The sequence below is a fragment of the Polistes dominula genome, unplaced genomic scaffold (assembly GCF_049000335.1).
Source record: "Polistes dominula isolate Pdom_NZ unplaced genomic scaffold, Pdom_raw_medaka contig_23, whole genome shotgun sequence".
In the NCBI taxonomy this organism is placed as follows: Eukaryota; Metazoa; Arthropoda; class Insecta; order Hymenoptera; family Vespidae; genus Polistes; species Polistes dominula.
Window position 1 is genome coordinate 5,724,559 of NW_028300963.1, and position 21,795 is coordinate 5,746,353.

At 32.6% G+C, this 21,795-nt stretch overlaps 1 protein-coding gene across 1 annotated transcript; it reads right to left on the reverse strand.

Annotated features, from left to right (window-relative positions):
- Positions 1-9,687: 9,687 nt before the first annotated feature.
- LOC149032551 (fatty acid synthase-like) lies at positions 9,688-18,569 on the reverse strand. The gene is made up of 15 exons (XM_089172600.1): positions 18,412-18,569; positions 17,054-17,308; positions 16,740-16,971; positions 16,140-16,567; positions 15,759-16,052; positions 15,469-15,688; positions 15,230-15,390; positions 14,826-15,143; positions 14,431-14,736; positions 14,138-14,358; positions 13,798-14,072; positions 13,349-13,732; positions 10,943-12,783; positions 10,123-10,860; positions 9,688-9,979 (listed from the first exon to the last, which is right to left on the reverse strand). Exons 2-15 carry the CDS (start codon positions 17,207-17,209, stop codon positions 9,905-9,907), a joined length of 5,649 nt encoding a protein of 1,882 aa, XP_089028726.1. The 5' UTR covers positions 17,210-17,308; positions 18,412-18,569; the 3' UTR covers positions 9,688-9,904.
- Positions 18,570-21,795: the final 3,226 nt, after the last annotated feature.

A 21,795-nucleotide genomic window follows, 5' to 3' on the forward strand; every position in this document is an offset into this window, starting at 1 on the left:
CGTATTCGTAATTCTCTATTTCGGACGCTTGTAACATAATTGGCGCAGCCGGTAGGATACTGTGAGGCTGACAAATCTGGATTCTCCGCCAGATCCTTGACGGAAATCATCAAAGAGGAGGCAGCTAGTGTTTTAACCCCATCGTCACAGTCCACTACGTCAAGCTTTGAAGTCCACTTGCAAGCAGAGTCTCACTTGGAATCGTCAAAGAAATTAGTAAGTCTTTGAAATTCCTTTCATTCCATTTCATTATAACCCTATTCCCAAATACGATTGTTGGAAAATATACAAAATGGCTCAGAATATACAAAGTGGTTTAGAACAATTTAAATTAAGATTAGCAATATGGCGCGACGCGATTCCCATTTATGAGGGGGGAACTAGATTTTTGTCGCACTTTCTACAAACGTGTGACAAGTTTGTCGAGAATTTGGCAACCAATGATGATGCCATAAATGTATCATTAATTGCACTCATAAAATCCAAAATACAAGGAGAAGCATTAGATTTGGTAGTTGCGAATAACCCGCCGAATTGGGCCGCATGTAAAACACTCCTAATAAATAGATATAGTGATCCTAGCTCCGAGGAGTTATTATTTAATAAGCTCAGTACGCTTTACCAATTGACGAACCAAAACTATGAAAACTATGCAGACGAGGTCAAGTTGCGGTTAAACAAACTAAAAGCGCATGTACAATTAAATGTTCAGGACGCGCCATCGGTCGTTTTAAAATGTTCATTTTACGAAAATGTCGCAAAAAATGTATTTATTAATGGTATTAAGGAACCTTATCATACATATCTTATACACTTCGAACTGGAGGATATCGAAGCCTGCCTAATGAAATGTAGGAAACTTGATAATCATGAGCAACAGGCGGCATTCCTCAGTTTTGCAAGGCACCGGGAAAATAAACCAAAATCTAACATTTTTAGTTCGAGTAATTCAAGAAACACAGATCCATTTGTAAGAGGAAATTTAAGAAATTTTAATCAATTCAGCACACCTGGAACATCAGGAAATGGAAACTCATTTCAACGATTTCAATCGCGGCCAATAATTGCACATACACAGCCTAGATTCGCAATGGCAAATTTTGGGGGTAATTCCGGAAGAAACTTTGGAAATAATTTTGGAAGCGGTGTCAATAACCAGCCTAGACAACAAAGTTATCGACCTACACCCGTGTCGGTGGATACCGGAAATACTAGTAGACCAAATGGAAATCTAGTTGATAAATCGAATAATTTATCTGCGACGCCAAGTAACTTTGTACCAAGAGCGAATAATTTCTTTAGAAGCACAGGACCCCCGAATTTCATTTCAGAGGAACTGCATAATCAGGAGGAGCGCGAAGAGACACCAGAATGTCAGGAGGAATTGCATTTTATCGATGATAACGTCGACAATTACGGAAGGGAAGAAATGTGTGATGCTGAAAATTTTCAAAGAGACCCCAATCTCACCGAAAAGATATAGTCAATTTAAATAATATTGGAAGCTCACCTGAATTGCCACACCTCATAACTAACAACCCACCGTTGAAAATTCTCATAGACACTGGAGCATCATCATCTGTCATAAATCCAGAAATAGCGTATAAATTATTTTCAAAAAATATTTTCCCATATAAATTTGAAATAAGGTCAGTGCATAAGGTAACACAGGGTACGCATGCTCTCACGTTTCCGATTTTACAGGAATTTGGAGACGACACGCCTATCACATTTCTAATAGCGAGATGGCACTCAACATATGATTGTTTAATCGGAAATAAAGACTTACAATACTTGAAAGCAAGTATAAATTATAAAACCAGGACATTCAGCACAGGAAGTTTTGAAATAGATTATTTGAATAATATACCGGGCAATGTAAGCCCGTCGTTATGAATCACCATCAGGATACGAAGACGATGATAAGGACGGATCATATGAACAGCGAGGAGAAAGAAAGAATCGTAACACTATGCTGTAAATATCGGGATTGCTTTTACAGCGATAACGAAAAGCTATCAGCAACCACTGCAGTAACACACAACATTAGAACGAAGGATGACCATCCAATCTACGTCAAAGGTTTTAGATATCCGTATCACCTGAAAGAAATTATACAGGAACAAATAAGAAAATTGCTAAACGACAAAATTATTCGGCCAAGTAACTCACCTTATTCGTCACCGGTTTGGGTCGTCCCGAAAAAATCAGATGCTAGCGGAAAAAGGAAATGGCGTATGGTCATCGACTATAGAAAATTAAATGACAAAACTATCGAAGATAAATAACCGTTACCAAGGATGGAAGAAATCTTAGAAAACTTGGGTAAATGTACTTACTTTAACACGTTGGATCTAGCGCAGGGATTTCACCAAATACCTGTAGACGAGAGCTCAATAGAGAAAACGGCTTTTTCAGTCGAAAACGGACACTACGAATATGTCCGAATGCCTTTCGGTCTGAAGAACGCTCCTGCCACATTCCAACGAATGATGGACAGAATATTGGGAAAATATTTACACCGATTTTGTTTCGTATATATGGATGACATAGTAATATTCTCCAAATCACTGCAGGAACACCTACAACATTTAAAGCTCATATTGGAAGAATTAAGGAAGTACGAATTAAAGATTCAGATAGATAAAAGTGAATTTTTAAGAAAGGAGGTTCCATTCTTAGGACACATAATAACACCCGAGGGGATAAGGACCAATCCTGACAAGATCGATGCTATAGTCAGGTATCCCATTCCGAAAACGCAAAAAGAGGTGAAATCGTTTCTGGGACTCACCGGATATTATCGAAAATTTATAAAGGACTATGCTACAATATCCAGGCCACTTACAAAAGTACTTACTAAAGGTGAACAGATAGATTGTCAAAATTCAGATTACATGGGGGCGTTTAACAAGTTAAAAGAGTTAATTACGAATGCGCCCGTACTAGCATACCCTGATTTCTCGAAGCCTTTCATTATTACTACGGACGCGTCGAATGTTGGAATCGGGGCCGAATTATCCCAGGAGAAACACCTTATATCGTGCTATTCGAGAACCTTAAATTCTGCGGAACAAAATTATTCCACTATAGAAAAGGAACTATTGGCCATCGTGGAAGCATGTAGGCATTTTCGGCCATATATTTATGGGAGAAGATTTACTATTGAGACAGATCATAAGCCGCTTACCTGGCTTTGGTCCTTAAAGACACCCAACACTCGCCTAATTCGATGGAGAATTAAATTAGAAGAATATGATTTCGACATTAAATATAGGAAGGGTCTGAAAATAGTGTGGCAGATGCCTTAAGCAGGATAGAACTCAATGCTCAGGAGAAGGATGACGATATGGCAACCGTTCGTGCATCGGATGAAAATCTAGACTTCTCTTTGCTCATAACGGAAAAAAACATTCACATGTTTAATTACGGTGTAGTAATCAAATCAGGAAGAGACTATGAGGTGAAAACGATCAAAGATAAACTCAAAATACTATACACGGTCAAAATTAATAAAGATGATGCGGAGACACAATTACTAAAATTTTTAAGAGAAAACATCAACCCTGATAAACAATATGGAATTTACTTTGCAGACGAGAATTTGGAAACCCTTATGTATAAAATACTCAAGGAACATTTCAAAGAAAGATTGAAATTGATTAAAACTAACATCTACACACCTGTAATAGATCGAAAAAAACTTTGTGAAAAAATTAGAGGAGTATCATAACCAAAACCATAACGGCATGCAGGAAACTATAACTCACTTTAAAAGAAAATTTTACACTTTAAACATGGACCGTATCATTCAAAATTTTATAAACCAATGCGAACTATGCCTAGAGAATAAATATGAAAGAAGACCTTATACAACTGAGTCTTATGGCCCTATAATTGCTAATAAACCGCTGCAACACATACACATGGATATTTTTCATATTGCTAAAGAAAAATTCTTAACGATCATAGACATATTTTCCAAATACGCTCAAGCCTATCACCTAATGGACGGAAACGCCACAACCATTTTAAATAAATTAAGACATTTTGCCTCACATCATAATTTTCCAGACAAAATCATTACAGATAACGGCAGTGAATTTAATTCGGCTGTATTCAGGGAGTTTTGCCGCATACACAAGATAGATTATCACCAAACCACCATCAATCGCCATACGTCAAATGGACCGATAGAACGTTTACATTCCACTCTAAGAGAGAAATTAAGTATCCTTATGGAACAAAATCCTGGAGAAACGATCAAAAACCATATGACTACAGCAATTTTAATTTATAATCAAAGTATTCATTCAACCACAAACTTTGCACCTTTTACCCTTTTATATGGACCGTATGAAGATTTACATAAACACGTAATCGAACCGGAGGCCGACACAATCGAGAAATATAATGAGATACGGAAAAATGAAATTTTACCTTTCTATAACACTTTATATAATAAGCAAATAAATAAGCAAAAATTACCTAACGACTCCGATAAAACATTAGAAAATAAAGAAATCTATATTACAACACATAAACAACAGCGTGACAAAACGGCAGCACGATATCAGAAAGTACTTGTAAACGAACAGAAGGGTCCCGCGTTAGAGTGTTATATACATGGTCAACCCCGACGCTATAATTTACGAAGCGCCAAGAAATTAAGAAAGATCTCTTCTTCACAGGACGATGAGGATTGCACTGATCCTGTTACTCACGGCAATGCTCGCTAGGGGTGACAATGAGGGGGACATTAGTTCGGCCCATTATGATTATCGGCAAGGAGTTGGAAGAATCATAGCAGAGTATCACCACATACACTTCAACATAAACATTCATAATCTAAGAAGCATATATACTCAAATTCTCACTAATTACCATATGTTATCTCTAAAACAAGAACTTAAAGAATCAGGATTATTAAAACAAGTTGCAATCATTTGTGAAGAAATACGTCAAAATTTACAACAGATAGCACCTTTCAATGAAAGGAGTAGGAAAGGCTTGGTGGATGGATTGGGCACTGCGATTAAATATTTTTTTGGGAACCCGGATGCGGAAGATTTGAGAAAAATCAATAGTAATTTAGAACTACTTAACTATCAACAGCAAGAGGATATAGTCATGATAAATAAATCAATAAGTGTAATATATAAGGTCGGCAAGAATATAAACGCTAACATAGGAATTATCAACGGAAGTTTGTTAAATATGGCAAAAACTTTGAATGACCAAAACATCAAATTTAATCTCTTCGAAGGAATAACCACGCTTATTATACAGGGACAAAATTTTCTCGATTTGTTAGGCAAAATAAAAAGATCTTTCATCTTTTCGGAACAATTATTCGATTTGGAAATACTTACATACGAACAAATGTCAAATATTCGTGCACACCTTTTGGGTATTTATTCTTATAAGGAGCTTATGTTACATTATCATAGCTTGTTAGATTTTCGCTTTACTAGGGGAACAATCGTATTTACCCAAGACTCTATCATATATGTCCTTAAAATTCCTATCCTAAATCCCATTGAATTCGCCTTAATTCAAAGACTTGCTATTATCAATAATAATAATCAAACGGAAATTATTACCACACCTTGGACTTTAATTGGACCTACAATTAAGCTATATATATGCAAAGGAATGTCGGCTCGTTGATAAAGAAGTACACTTATGTCAACAAATAACGGCCGTCGGAACGGGGCCGATCATTGTGGGTGTGGGCTCTTCACTGGTGCTCGTTTACAAATTAACCGAGAATTCAACGTTAATATCAAGCAACTACTATATAAAGATTAAGTATGGTAACAACGAAAACATGATCAGGAGGACACATTTGGTACAGGGGGGTAACCTACAAATCCAAGGGTACGAACTCGACAAAGATTTCGGAGAAGCAAAGCAAATTAATCTTTTACAACCTCTCATAATCAGGAATCATCAACTGAATTTCGAACCGCTGAAAAGTTTGGTAATACCCACAATAACTACCCCAAAATTCATAACTCCTAATAAATCATTCGGATTGGAATTTCATACATCGGTAACCTCGATTGTACTGGTGTTGTTGCTAATATCGGTCATGCTTGTTTACTTGTTGTATAAATGTAAGAACAGGGGGAGGCAGCATGGGGGGAGGCAACATACCACGGACGTCAAGGACGAGGACGTCCTCGAACTTCGGCAGGGAGGAGTCATATGACTCGGCCACCGGGCCTCTGGAATGCCCGGGCGGCCGGCCCCGTTATCAGCATGGGTAGACTAAACATCCTCCTGGTGCTCGATTACGATGGAAGGGCAAGGGAAGGTGCTATCCATCGCTGCCTTCGCGTCAGCGACGATCATTCTCTGTCGGGCTTCTTAATTGTAAAGACGTAAATAAATCGGAAGTATTTTAATCAACGCTTTTAGTTCGATTATTTACTTGCCTATCCGAACCAAACAAATTCGTTATCGTTATTTTCTTGCGTATTCGTAATTCTCTATTTCGGACGCTTGTAACATAACTCACGCGCGGCACCCACTTTGCACACGTCTACATAAATAATAATTGTAATTCTACATCTTACGAAACAACTACTCGACCGCTGGGAAATTTATACACATATCTTTTGAAGATAATTCTAACTAAAAACGAGGTGAGATCAATAAAACTGTCGCCATCTATGTTTAAGGCCCGGGATTTTTCTGTTAATGTGTTAATTACACCGCTAGCCAAAGAGTTATTCGCCTTGTACGTACAAGAATGGAAGTAGGAAGATTTATCTGTAATGTCAAGGGTTTATATATAGAGTATAAATCATTTAAGAGTTATTTCATACGGGAAAAATAATTGTTGCTTTAAGCTTGACAGTTCCTTGGGGGGTTTTCATTGTCAAGACCTGAACTATATAATTTTATCCAGGGTGAACATAAACGATTCGTCTCAGCTGCTATTTAATACAAGGTTACTTTTTTTCAATAAAAATTGCGACCTCTTTTATTTCCATTTTGACTTAAAAATTGACCCGTTTCTAGTGTTTTGCATTTCGCAAAAATATTCGACATACATTTGTAGCGTAATTTCATGCTGCACATTTGTAATATGTATCTAGGGTGATAATCGATTAGCTTGAATACTGTTGTCAACATCTTTAAGCAACGTTGTAAGTGATCTTTTAACTGAAAACTGCAGAAGCTAGTGCACTAGCATCATTGGAGTTATGATGAAATCGGACATAAAGCTAGCGAATTCAGTATAGCGTCAATTTTTATTGAGATTGTAGTCAATCATTTGTAATTAAAAAGTTCTTCTACAACTCGTTTTGAATAGTATTTGAAAGATTTAACTTCTGCATCCCATAATGTCTTGAAATGGAGTGGGAGTAGAGAATCAAATTGTCAAAAAATTCTCTAATCTATTGCAAAATTGTAGACTTTCGTTTGAATTTATCTCATTTTGTCAAGGCACGCAGAGAACTGCTACAAACACGTTTGCTATTAGATCGCTAAATAGCTCTGTGTTATCGGTCTTTAGGAGCATGCAAAAAAAGATGTAGACATATATTTAGCAGCAATTTTGTTTCTCTTGTACCAAATCAGACCGAATAAATCTACTTTTGCATAGGAAAACTCGTTTGCTTATTGAAATGGTAAATCTTGGTAAATCACTTATTTTATATCGGATACCCAAGATCTGGAATCGAATCCAACGTACATAATGACGTACGAATTTCCGTACATAATTATTACCGTCGAGAACACGACTTACTGACGAATTTCAAAAAAGGATTTTTGACGACAAGATTTTTTGAATAAATACAGTTGCTGAGAGTCATATCATGTTGTATGAGTTGCAGTATAGAAGTACGTATCAAGGAGAAATATTCGCCGCAGAAGTAATAGACACTAAAAAAAGCGTTTTATGATTCATACGAAAGGAACACTTTTCCCCTAAAAAGAAAGATAAAAAGAATTGAATGGAACCCAAACCACTAGACTAGCCGCGTTAATCTTATCGTAGATAAGAAAGGTTTCATACGAATTGGGGGTCGACTACGAAACGTTTATTTAGACTTTCAGGAAAAATATCCGATAGTGTTGCCATTTCATCACCCCGTAACGGATCTTATTTTTCGAGAAATTCACCAGAGAAACTTTTACGCCGGTCTTCAAAAAACCTTTTATGAGATTCGACAGCGAGTCTGGTTCTTGACGGTAACAATCATGTACGGAAGATCGTACATAGTTACGTACGTTGAATTCGAATCTGTGTTTCAAGTTTTTGATAATGATGGAATTAAGCGATATTTAGTTAACTATTTTTTATTGAAATATTTTGTACTAAATATCCAATCGATATATCTAGAGAACGTATACACATATTCCTACAGAACGCGAACGAAATAATAAGGCATCACTATTACGTCTCTTGTATAACAACCAATTAAGTAAAACGCTAAGCGAATGATATTAAAAATAGTATCCTTATTAAACACATAAACCAATAAAAATTAAATTCTAATAGAACATGGGATACTAATAAAATTGGTAAACCTGCTTCAACTTGGCCTAAAGGAAGCTAGGAATACAGAGAGAATAGATAATAAAATTTCGGGAGCTTTTAGTATTTATAGCAGGCTAAAACAGGTGGACGCAATGTCACCTCTTTTGTTAAACTTAGTACTGGAATTTTCAGTCAAAGAACTGCAAAATAGTATAGACATTTTTCATAAGAACGAGACAACGCAACAGTTGACATACACGGACAATATTGCTTTGCTAGGAGACAATAAAGAGTCGTTAATTAATAACGCGAAAATATTAATATATAAGACAAGAGATATGGGATTACAAATAGGCGTGAAAAAATCAAACTATATGGTCGCTGATATACTTCATAATGTGCCTAATTCCGAAACTTTGGTCGTTCGGAATAATGTTTTTGAACGGGTCAGCAACTTTAGATATTTCAGATCGATCATAAATAAGACGAACGAAATTAACGAAAAATTTAAGAAAAGAATCAATTTAGGCAATTCATGCTTTTATTCGGTCAATTGATTACTCAGCTCGCGTGGCTGCTCTCTAGGCGTCTTAAAATCAGGATATAAAGGATATACAGGACAATCATCCTAGCGATGGTTTTTATGGTGGTGACATGATGTCGCTTACGTTACGGGACGAAAAAAAATTTATGGTTTTTGAAAATAAAGTTTTTTGTAAAATCTACCGCGCAAAACGCGATGAAGAAACGGGCGAATGAAGAAGACTCCATAGCGTATAAGTACATTAACTGTACAACAAGACGGACATCATTAACGTCGTAAAATCAAGCTTATGAAGATGGGCATGCCACGTGGAACGCGTAAGGGATTATATAACAGCGTATAATATACTGGTAGTAGAAAAAAGGACGTAACAATGTAAAAGTTTCATAAAAGTTAGAAAATGATAAAATTGACCGATAGTTATCGTTAAATGTCAAAGACAACCTTCATAGCAATACGTCGTATTAGTTTATTTTTTCTCGTCATTTCTAAAATAATTAATCACAGAAAATTTTTTTAGTGAAAACTTTTGTCTGGACAAAGCTAAGTATGTACCTACATACGTATACGCCAGTGGAAAATGTGTTTCATGGAACAAGTGAATAACTTAGTTTAGTCACAAAAAAAGGAGAAAAATCCGTAAAAATCGAAAAACAGTATAATTTTATTGATTTATTTATTTTTTAAAGTACACTTAAAACGTTCATTAAACTAAATATAAAAAAAACATCATTATTATTAAAAAAAAAATAAAATTAATCAAAATGATAATATAAATATTGAACAAAGAGAAAAATGATTAAACGTATGAATCGTATACTTAAAGTAACTTGCATAATTTCCTTAAAATATTTTGTATTTATTTAATCATAGTTATAAAGATATTTTTCGAACTGACGTACTTCCTCTTCTTGTGGATCCTTTTCTTCAGATCGTTGCTAAATTATTTTAAACACAATCATGATTAATAAGATGTAAAGCTTATATTTAATAAAAATATTTAAAATAATAATACTATTGTTAGCTAATGGAAACAAAAAGTGAATAATGAAATTTATACCATAAAAATAAAATAAATTACCTCCTTTTCGGTCTCCCCAACAAGAATATTTTTCTCGTTGCCTTCTACGGAATTATCTTTTATTAATTGGCGAACAGCGATTATTGAAGATTCTGTGCATAGTATAGAGTTTAGTCGTTTTAAAAGTAATGACATTTTTTCGTAATATACATTTTTATATTTATTGTCAGCTACTGCATTTTCTAAAAGATTAGGCAATAAAATAATTAGACCATGAAGGGAAGATTCTTTTCTTTTTTTGCATAATTTTTCAATATTAGTGTCTCTTAATCCATCTCCGTTTAAGTCGAACGAAGAGAAAATAAAGAATTTTACATGAGACAGACAAAGCTTTCTGCTATATTCATCTAGTATTTCAGTAACTTTGAAATACTTTAACGAAGACATTGAAGAATCAATCTTCGTTCTTTGTAGATCAAATATGCCATCTAATGGACCTATAGTTAAAACTTCTTTGAATAATTTCTCAATACATGTGACATTGCTTAAGTCATCTTCATGTCGGACAATGACCGTTACTCCATTTTCGCGCCATTTAAGGACCGCACATTCGTGACCCTCTATAGACATATCAGAAGCGATGATTAATTTTTTAACTCCTTGTTCGATCATCCACTCGATCAGAATTTTGCCAAAGATATTGAAACCATCGATGACGAGGTAGCATTTATCGCTATAGAACCAAAATTGAGAAATGATATTGGAGAGTGTTTTATCTTCTTGCAAGTTGACTAAAACCTGCAAAAAAATGCATTTGTAATATAATTGTCAAAAAAGAAAATTAAATTTTATTAGATAAACAGCATAAATAATTATTTACTTTTCCATAACGTTCACAAGCATCAATGCTTCTTTCTTCCGTTGCTCCTTGAAGAAAAAGTCTTCGTGATATAATTGGTTTTAAGCTGCCCATTTTAAGAGCTGTTCTCATCAGATCTGCTGCTTCTCTTTTAATTTTCGTTGGCAACTTAATAAGGTCTTGTAAACAGTAGCCGTATATACTTATGTTCCTATCAAAATTATATAGTGGTATCGGATTGTAACTAAGCCCTTTATAATCGTAAGTCATAATCAAATGTTTTAAATCTTTAACAATGTCTAAACAATTTTCCATATCGTGTAAGACGGAATAGTTTGAAACTACTAAATCAAAACCTTTGCCTTTTGTAATATTTAGAATATAACTTTTATAATTATTAACATTTATAATATGAGTCTGTGGTAAGCTTGGTCGTATTGTCTCGATCACTCGTTTTTCTGCTTCCGTTTCATAAGTAGTGTAAACATCAAAATTATATAATAAAGATAAATTTATAAGAGCCTGTCCTATATCACTAGCACCAAAATGTATCAATACAGTTTTAATTGTTTTTAACCTCCATTTATTTGAATGTAAAATAATAAAAGCTGCTAAATAAGCTTGGGGAATCGTTGCAGCATCTTCAAAGCTTAAACTTTCTGGAATAATCCAAGTTAAATCTGGATCTGGTAAAATTTCATTACTTATAGTTAAATTATCAACTAGTCCCATTACTCTACGACCTTTTTCATCTGTTCCTGAATATTCTGTAATAGATATCTGTGATTCTAGGCTGACGTCATTTTTTAAGCAGTATTCATAAACATTTAGATCAAATGATGAACATTCTACTTTTACTACTGTTTTATTTTTTTCTTTAATTAATGGTAACTTTTCCATCCATATTAATGAGCCGGATTTATTAATTTTAGCTTGTTGACGCGAAGAAGAAGTAGTCCTTATTGTCAATGGCATCCATCTGTATGTGCCCCATATCCCATTTGACGCTAAGACGTTTTCAGGAAGATTAAGTTTTATTTGTGATTTATAGAATTCATTTTCAAGTGAGAATTTTGGTGCTTTTTCATCTTGTAAATCAAAAATTTGAAGTTTCTTATACCCCAGTTCTCGTTTTATATCTCGAAGGATCTCAAATATATCATTATCGATAAGAGTGTTTACCACAAATATAACATTGTCATATTTCGAGTCTCGTAAATGGACTTTTAACCGATCTAAACAATTTTTTTCTGTCTCTCTATTAACGACAACCGTTTTCCCAATATTTCTTTCTTTATGTAAAAGTAGAGCTATAAGACAAGAAGTAATTTTTATTTGTAGGACGACGTTTAAACCTGCACTTGTAAATGCAGAAATAGCATTATATTCCTCTTCTGTCTCAATGATTGTCAATAAAAATGATTCTTTACCGAAATTACTGATAAATTTTCTTACGTCGGTATAATGCGCGTTATTTATAATCGTCAAAATAAAATCCTCATTCATTGTCTGGTTAAGGAACTGTCTGCTAATTAATTTTATATTGAGGTTTTTCCTCGTCCTTTGTATGATATTCTCGAGAAACTCCAAAATGTTTTCATTTTTGTTTTTTGAGTCATTTATTACCAATATCTTTTCTATATTTTTTTTGCTAATATTTGTGGAAATTATTCCTAGTACTACGTTTAATACGTCGTCAATATTCATCTCTGTTTTATCTATATTCTGGATAAATCGAAGCTCATCCGCGATAATTTCCCAATGACTGTTGTCAAATATTATTTCTTGAAATTGAATCCCAATCATCTCAATTCCGGGGCAAGCTATCACATTTATCTGTTTGTCGAATCTCATAGATAGCTCTGTGAAAACAAATCATAATATACTGTATAATTTATTAGACTATGATATATGTCGTTTTTTTTGTGTGGAGGAACTTACCAAAAAAAAATATTTAAATAATTGTTTAAAAAAATGTATTTCAATAAAATAACAATTATAATTTACGAGAATGTTTAATGCAGAAATACTTGAATATGGTTTAAAAAAAAATTAGAGATATTGCCTTCTTTCTTAACAATGACTTTTGTTTTAATAAATTTTTTATTATTTCACAATTATAACTGTTAGTACTAAAACGTTACGAAAAGACTGCCGATTATTACAAATAACGAAATAATTGTAAATAATTTAATATCAAAGCAAAATTCAATAAATAATATAAATTTTAATTGTTTATTCTTTAATTATAAATAAATGAAAATTAAATTTATTTCGTTTTACTCCTAATATGATCATAAAGTAGTATAAATACATTCTAATTTTGATTTATCTGTTAGAGAATTTGAAGAGTTTTACACACAACTCTTGGTCTATATTACATCTTAATAACCCCGAAAAAGTTAACATTAACATTCAAATGCTTACCATTATTTTCTTTCATTTTGTCAGTTAATTGTGCCAAGTCGATAACGAGTTTTTCTATCCTACTCGGTATCAACATATTTTTGTTCCTACTGCTGATAATATGCACTTGAATTAATCCTTCTAGTAATAACATCCAATCGCTGCTCCATTTAAACGTACCATTGGTACACGATGTAGAAAGTCTGCTAATAATATTATAAGATTCTTCGTACTGGTAACCACGTAAAAGAAGATTTGAATAAATATCTTCTTCGTTTAAAAATTCTGTTTCCTTTTTCAGTAAAATAATTTCAGGAATAACTTTTTTCTCAGTTTCTGCTACTCGTATAGTTCCAGAAGCTAACATGATTCCTTCTTTACATTTAACTTCAAATTTTCCTGAGACTAAAAATTTACATTTTTTCAAATATAGTTACGAAATATAATATTTTGGTAATTAAAATTTTTACCTTTTAATATCATAATTATTAAGTGTATTTTATTGTCTTTTGGTACTTTTAATAATTTATTGTGATTTATAATATTTTCCAGTATAATAGAATTGTCATGCTTGTGTGGATTTAAATTTAAGTAAACATTTAAAACTAATTTTGAATAGACAGCTAAAGAAATAATAACTTTATCGTTCATTTTAAAGTTTCGTAAAAACTTGAATTTATCTGAGTCAAGATCTATCAGTTCTTCGGTTTGTTGAATTTCATACGCGTTATCAGCTTCTACGTTCCTGTCCAACATATGAAATAGTAGTTTGTACAATTCATTTTAGAAAAAAGTCTATTTTATACTTACCAATCAAAACTATGTTCCCATCCGCATAGTGAAGAAATCGACGGCGTTCCTTTAGAAACAGGAAAGGAAATTCTCGGATAGAGCTTCCCTGGCTTAATAGGTAACCCAAGATTATAAAGCTTTCCTAATGTTGATAGTAATAAGATTGAATTATCTTTATTACCTCGTTTTGTTAATGTTAAATTAATGCAGTTGTCTTTTAACGTTTTTTTCAGAATTGCCTGATAAATAAAATGTAATAAGTAATAGAGTTAAAATAACATATAATAAATATTTTATTCTAAGTAATAAACCTGTAGCAGTCCATGCGGTGAAATTTCAATGGTTATAGCATTCCTTGGAATAAGTTTTATTACTTCTTCGAATAAAACAGGAGAAAGAAGATTATTTGTATGATATTCAGGTGAAGAAAATTGAGCTTTCATCGAAAGCCATTCGTTTTGTGGAATAGACGTGCATATCCAACGAGAACTGCGTTCTTTTGGAAAAGGAATGACTTTTTTTAGGTAATCCAACAACTTTGGACCAGCTGGAGAAATGTAACGACTATGATATGCAATATTATTAGTTGGAACGGTTTTAGCAAATATTCCTTTATTCTAAAAATGAAAAATTAGGACTCTATAAATAAAACCTTATTATTATGACTGTCTATTAAAAAATCTACTTAAAATCTGCTAAGAATTACCTGTAATTCTTTTACAAAAACATTTATTGATTCGGTTGGTCCACTTATTGTAGAGCTTTCTGGTCCATTATGACATGCAACGTCAATGTCTTCAGGGCAGATATCTCGAATTTGTTGGTAGCCAAGACCAACTGCAGCCATCGTTCCATGTATTAAGTCACTTTCTACAGAAGCCAAACCTCGAGAAAGAGCACTTAAAATCATTTCCTCAGCAGTAAAGCAACCATCTGCGTAAGAACAACCGAGCTCACCAACAGAATGTCCGATCATGTAATTCGGTTTAACGCCAACAGCATATAGAATATCCACTAGACCAATCTGTATAGCAATCATGAGAAATTATTTATACAAAAATAAGAAGAAATAAAAAAATATTAAAGTGTAAATATTAAATATATTATTACTTGTATTGCCGCTATTCCTAAAAAGCAATTTATAATATTATCGTATATAGTTGGATCTTTGTCACATATAATATGCATAATATCATAACCTCGAGGTCTTAAAACATCATCACACCTTTTTATTGCTTCAGCAAAGATTGGTATTTTCATCAGTGACTCACCTAAAAAAGATTTATTTTGAAATTTAATAGCTATCAAGTAACATCTTTTTTATTATTTATATGTAAAATTTGTATTACCCATTCCAGTCCATTGTGATCCCATCCCCGAAAAAACAAACCATATCTGTCGAGATTGAAGTGACAAATTATTATCAATCATCTCTATCGATTGTTCTGAATTAGTTACTTCAGATTCTGGAATTACTGTATATCCAGAATACAATGATTGAGGAAATGGTTTCTCAGTAATATCATTAATTAACTGAGCAAATTCATCATCTTCTCTGTTCGAATGCAACTAAACACGTATACCATATTATTAACAATCATTTTGTATAATTAGTTTTGTCGTAAAATAAATAACCTACAGTATTGAAGATCGATGTTATCATTTCCTGAGTTCGACAAGAAGCTACAAAAAGCCGTGGCATATTATTTTGTGAAAGCTTTCTACCCAGCTTCTCTTTTGAATGGCGTTTTAAGATAATGTGTGAGAAGGAACCATTTAATGCAGCAGTGTTAACAGCAGCGTAGCAATCCGTCCAAATTGTTGGTTTTGTAATGACTTTTACGCGTCCCTCCTGAAGACATTGAGCTTCTTCCGGAGGCTCGGAATAATGAAGATTCGGTGGTATAACTCCGGTCTCCATAGCAATTAGTACCTAGAAATTACAAAGAGAATATAATGTAGAATATGAAAATAAATTTGTATTGTGTTAAATTTAATTTTGTCTTTTCAGTTATTTTACCTTGATTATCGAATTTAATGTATTATTATTAAATGTATAACCAATGTTTGATTTAATAGATCCTATTAAGAGAGGATTAGAATAACTTCGATCTTGACCATAAACAAGATCTATCGCCTTTAATTCTTCTAGATCCATTGATTTGATTGCTGTACCATCAGCCTCGATGTAATTTACATCGCTAGGCTTTAAACTGCATTGTTTCAATGTCTGTTTCATTATTTGAGCTTGAAATTCAGCTGTAGAAAATATACAAGTTTTTCTTGAAATTGCTGGAGTGTAACTAACACAAATATTAACGACCTCAGCATATACTCGCTTTGCGTCTTTAGCTCTTTGTAAGAAAATAGTTCCTATTGACTCGCTTCTTAAGAATCCAGAAGCATTTTTGTCGAAAGACCTGTTTAGCCCGTCGGATGACAACAAACCTAAATCACGAAATGTATACAACCAAAAATTATTAATAAATTAGGAATATATTCATTTGATAATGTAGAAATTTTCATTATTATTTATATGATCAAATTACAAGAAACAGTTGCCTTTTTTCTTTACATATAAGTAATGGAAGTAATTATTCTTGACATACTCTTATTTTACCTAATTCAGAGAGTTGATAGGATGTTTTTGAAAGTAAACTTAAGGCTCCACTACATACAATCGCATTATCGCAATCTCCAGCTTTAATAGCTTGGTAAGCTTTTTGAATTGCTAATGCACTTGAAGTGCAATTTGAATCAATACTACAGCTTGATCCAATTAGATCCATAAAAAATGAAATCCGGTTTGCTAGTAGACCACGGCAATACCCAGTTAAAGTATATCCATCTCGCTATTATAAAAATAAAGCGAACTGTACTTATAGTTTTTTTACATTTGTATAGAATCAATTAGAGATGAATCTATTAACTTACGTTTCCTGTACCGGCTATAAGATAACTATCTGACTCATATAAACTCAATACCCCGTAAACATTGGTTTTCTTGTCGCGTAGTTCTGCAGGATTTATTCCAGCATCAATAATTGCTTCAAACGTAGTTTCCATTGCAATTCTTAATTCTGGCGCCATATTTTTTGCCTGGATTGTACTAATTCCAAAAAAAGAAATTGTCGAATTTCGTTAAACCAGAAATTATTCCCAAACGAAATGGTATTTTAGACATAGGATCTAGAAAATAATAATTTATTAAACCAATAAAAAAAGTACTTTAATATGATTGTTGAGAACAATAATTTTTTTCTTTTTAGGCAACATGGCACACACATACACAGGCATACATAGGCGATTAAACAAGGTGACATAAGGGACAATAAAAGCGGCTCTTTCTATCGGTCGGATTTTCTTAAAGACGTTAGGAAGAAGTGAGAGACGGACGGAAGTATCTGTATAGCTTCATAAATAACCGCCGACTAATGCAAAACGTTTTTCCAACATCTTCTATCAAAGCATTTTACATGCATTTTCGAACAGTTAAATATTTTCGTGTAAAAACTAATTTAAGGGGGTATTCTGGTCTAGAGGCATGAATTTTTCGTACTTTTTCAAGTGTAATAACAAAAAGACGAATAATATTTTAACTATCTATAATGTTACAAGATATTCAATAATATTTCGAGAATACAAGGAAAAAAAATAGTATAAAAATTTAAAAATGAAAAAGATTTAGGCTGATGAAGTGGAGGGTCCTAAAAAGACAGCGCGCGGCGATTGTCAAGATTGCAGCTCTCCTGGTAATCCGAAATTAAAAAATAAAAAACATTATTAATTTAGAATAATGCCGCTATCGTTCGATCTAAAAGAATTGAAAACAGTTTTTTTTATTTTCGCTAAATTACAACTGTTTGAAAAAAAAAATACATTATTTTTACCACTTTTTTTACTTTTCCGAATTTTTTTGAAAATAGTAAAAATTGAAAATTTTGTAAGATTTTAGTTTACAAGATAGAGTAATGCATAGAGAAGTCTCTCAACAAATTTCAAGCAAATCGGTTTAGTAGAACTTGAGATATCTTGACAATTGTGAAAAAAGAAAAAAAAAACAGTTTTGAGAAAAATGCGTTCAAAGTTTCGCGTAGTAGGGGTAGGATATAGGATACTGCGTCACAAAAACAGCTATATCTTCGAAAATAATTTCTATTTTGAAAAATCCTCTTGAGGACATATTCTTAAAGGGTTAAGCTTATATGTATAAAAAAAAAAGAAAAAAAAAAAATAAATAAATCGATTATTTCAAATTTCTAGACCAGAATACCCCCTTAACTTATTCTTACCTAATTTCCATCTTTCATGATCTATAGTCGAGCAATCTTTTCCACTTATTAAATTCGCTATTAATTCATTAATATTTGCACTTTTCGGAAATCTTCCAGATATTCCAGAAATAACCACTTCTTCTTTGCCTTCTAAATTCATACTTGCTAAATATATCTATATAGAAGCTACAATCAAATACGATTTTACTTATCAACTAAAGCTATTAATTGTTGCTGCTGTTTATATAGCCTTCGGCATAGGTCTAATTAAAATTGATATTTAGGCCATTTGTTTTTAAAATTTAAATATCTTACGCGTAGAAAGCATTGTCATTATATTGAAGTAAGAACTTCATTAGAATAGGAAGTGATTTAAAAAAAATGAAATGCGCTGGCGAGGCAAGGGAGCGGTGTGTGGTGAGGCAACGGAGCGGCCATCATGGCTTTGTAACGACCATGATACTTATTAAGAAGAGAAAAAGAGACAAACATATAAGATTAAGCCTGCGGGAGAATGAGACAGAATATAGCTATAAAGTTATTCCTATTCTCGGTCTCCTCTTTATGCTCTGCTTCGTAGTATCGCTCCTGGTATTATATGCGTGCGCTTGTGTGCGACTGCATACTACGAAGCGTAGACACATATACAATAATTTCGATACTAAATTTGTTTGTAGCTAGGAGTGATAGAGAGGTAAAAGAATAAACAGAGATAAGCGCGTAGGTATTTGACAAAAAAATTGGGTTCAAGCGAACAGACAGTCCAAATAAAGAAAAAAGGTGCGTGGTCTGTTTTTCCTGACCTGTGACTTCCTATTGTTTTTTCTAAATATATCATGATTTCATACAGTGTTAAGTTTAAACAATTTAAAGTACTTCCTTTTTTCAAATTCAAAAATATGTAAAAGCTGTTAAGTAGGAGTATTTTGGCAAGGTCTTATATGTTCGTAAAAAAGACAAGAAAATCAATATATTTCTATGTAGTTATTTCAAAAATACTTATCATACATTTTTAATGCCGTATCAAAGCTTGTACATATTACAATATAATAAAAATGTATAATATTGAAAACCGTTTAATAACATTTATTATAAATTCAATTCGTAATTAATATTTTTATTGCTATTTTCATTTATCTAATAGCAATACTTTACTTAGCAAGAATATCTCCAGTTGAAAGTATTGCACTTCTAACTAGAATTAAATTAGTAGATAAGAACGATGACGCACTATTAATATCTAATCTGGAATAACAACATAATCAAATCTAGTTTATAAAAAAATAAAGAATGATCTAGATCAACTTTACTATGAAGCTATTTTATTAAACATATGTTTGATGTAGCCGCACGAATAAATTAATTTAAAATATTTACTCGTGCGATTTGGTTTAGCAATTTAAATACAATAAAATAAATAACACATGAGGTGGCGAACAGGGGGCCACGGGACCAGCCCATCTTAATCGGCTTGTTTTTACGACATTAATGGTGTCGGGTTTGTTGTACATTCGGTGTACTTCTACGTTTTACGGTTTCTTCTATTCGCTCGTTTACCCACCGCCTTTTTAAACCAAAAATTTTACGAAGAACTTTATTTTCCAAAAATCTAAATTTCTTTTCGTCCCGATGGGATGATTGTCCTGGATATCCTGATTTCTAGACGCCTAGACAGCAATCACGAGCTGAGTAATTAATTGACCGAGTGAAAGCATGAATTGCCTAAATTGATTCTTTTCTTAAATTTTTCGTTAATTTCATTCGTCTTATTTATGATCGATCTTGAATATCTAAAGTTGCTGACCCGTTCAAAAATGTTATTCTGGACGACAAAAATTTCAGAATTAGGCACATTTTGAAGTCGATCAGTGACCATATATTTCGCTTTTTCTGCGTCTAATTGTATTCCCAGATCTTTTTTCATATATATTAATATTTTCGCGTTATTAATAAATGACTCTTTATTGTCTCTTAGCAAAGCAATATCGTCCGTATATGTCAAAAGTTTCGTTGGCTTGTTCTAATGCAGAATATCTATACTTTTTTGCAGTTCTTTGACTGCAAATTCCATTACTAAGTTTAACAAAAGAGGTGACAATGCGTCCCCTTGTTTTAGCCCGCTATGAATACTAAAAGCTTCCGACAATTGATTACCTATTCTCACTTTACCACGAATTTTCTTCTGAAAACTTCTAGACGTAAAAAAAGGATAAGATATTAGTAAGTTTTATATCTTTTTTAAAAATAAAACTACTCCTTTGGTAGCAATATATAATTACATTTTAGTACAAGTGTAATAAAACAATAGTTTGGAGTATTCAGAAACAATTTAAATAAAATCATTAAACATTCTGAGATACAAAAAGGTAATAGACTGAAGATATAGACGATAAAAATAATATTCTTTATTTTATTTCCTTTTCAAATACGCTATTGTAGACGATAAAATTAATATTTAGTTCTTTCTTTATTTTATTTCCTGTTTGAATACGCTATCGATCTTAGTGAAATGAAGCGCGACGAAAACCTTTGTGCAGTATCGGGTTCTTAGGGTTCTTTCGAATTTCTAAGTAAACACATGCGACATAAGAAGAAACGATATTCCTTTGTTTAAAAAAAGTTCTTTTATGCTTGATTTTCACTACGATCTTTACCAAAAACAAAAGCTATACCAATCAGTTGACTATGGCGGGGGGATGGATCCTTCTGCTATTGGTCGTTAATAATCCTAATCACTTTTCCTCTCCGAAAGGGGTGTGTGTGTTACTCTTTTATGATATAAATATGTGATACAAAGTAAGAAGGCAAGTCCTTAGTCTTCAGTTTCTTAGTTTATCAAGTCCTTAGTCTGTATCAGTCTGTATATCCGTCTGTCTGTACTCGTCTGTCCATATCAGTTCCTTAGTTTAGTCCTTAGTTCTCAGTTCACTAATTATACTTTCAGTCCGTTATATTCGTCTGCATATTTTATCAGTCAGTTTATCAATTTATCAGTCAAACAGTCGGTCATATAATTATAATTTTTTTGTATTCTTTATTTTTTGTAACCACACTACTTTTTGCAAACTTATGTCAATACCGCTTAACATCATTATATTTTAATAAACTATCATATATTTCATCATCATCCGTTATTTTTCTCTGTCTGAACCCTACAAAGAATTTAATAATTTGCTTTGAAAAATAAAGTAATTTTATTAGAATTTAAGCTAAAAACCAGGAACTTTAAGGTATTATTAAACTTTATATTTTTTTCGATATATTTAGATAAATGTAGATATTTATTTTATACATCCATTTAATTATATTAAATAGTATATTCTCATGATCTGTTTGAATAAATAAAATAATTTTATTTATTACTTTAACGGTAAGCGTTGCAACGGCGAATAAATATGAACA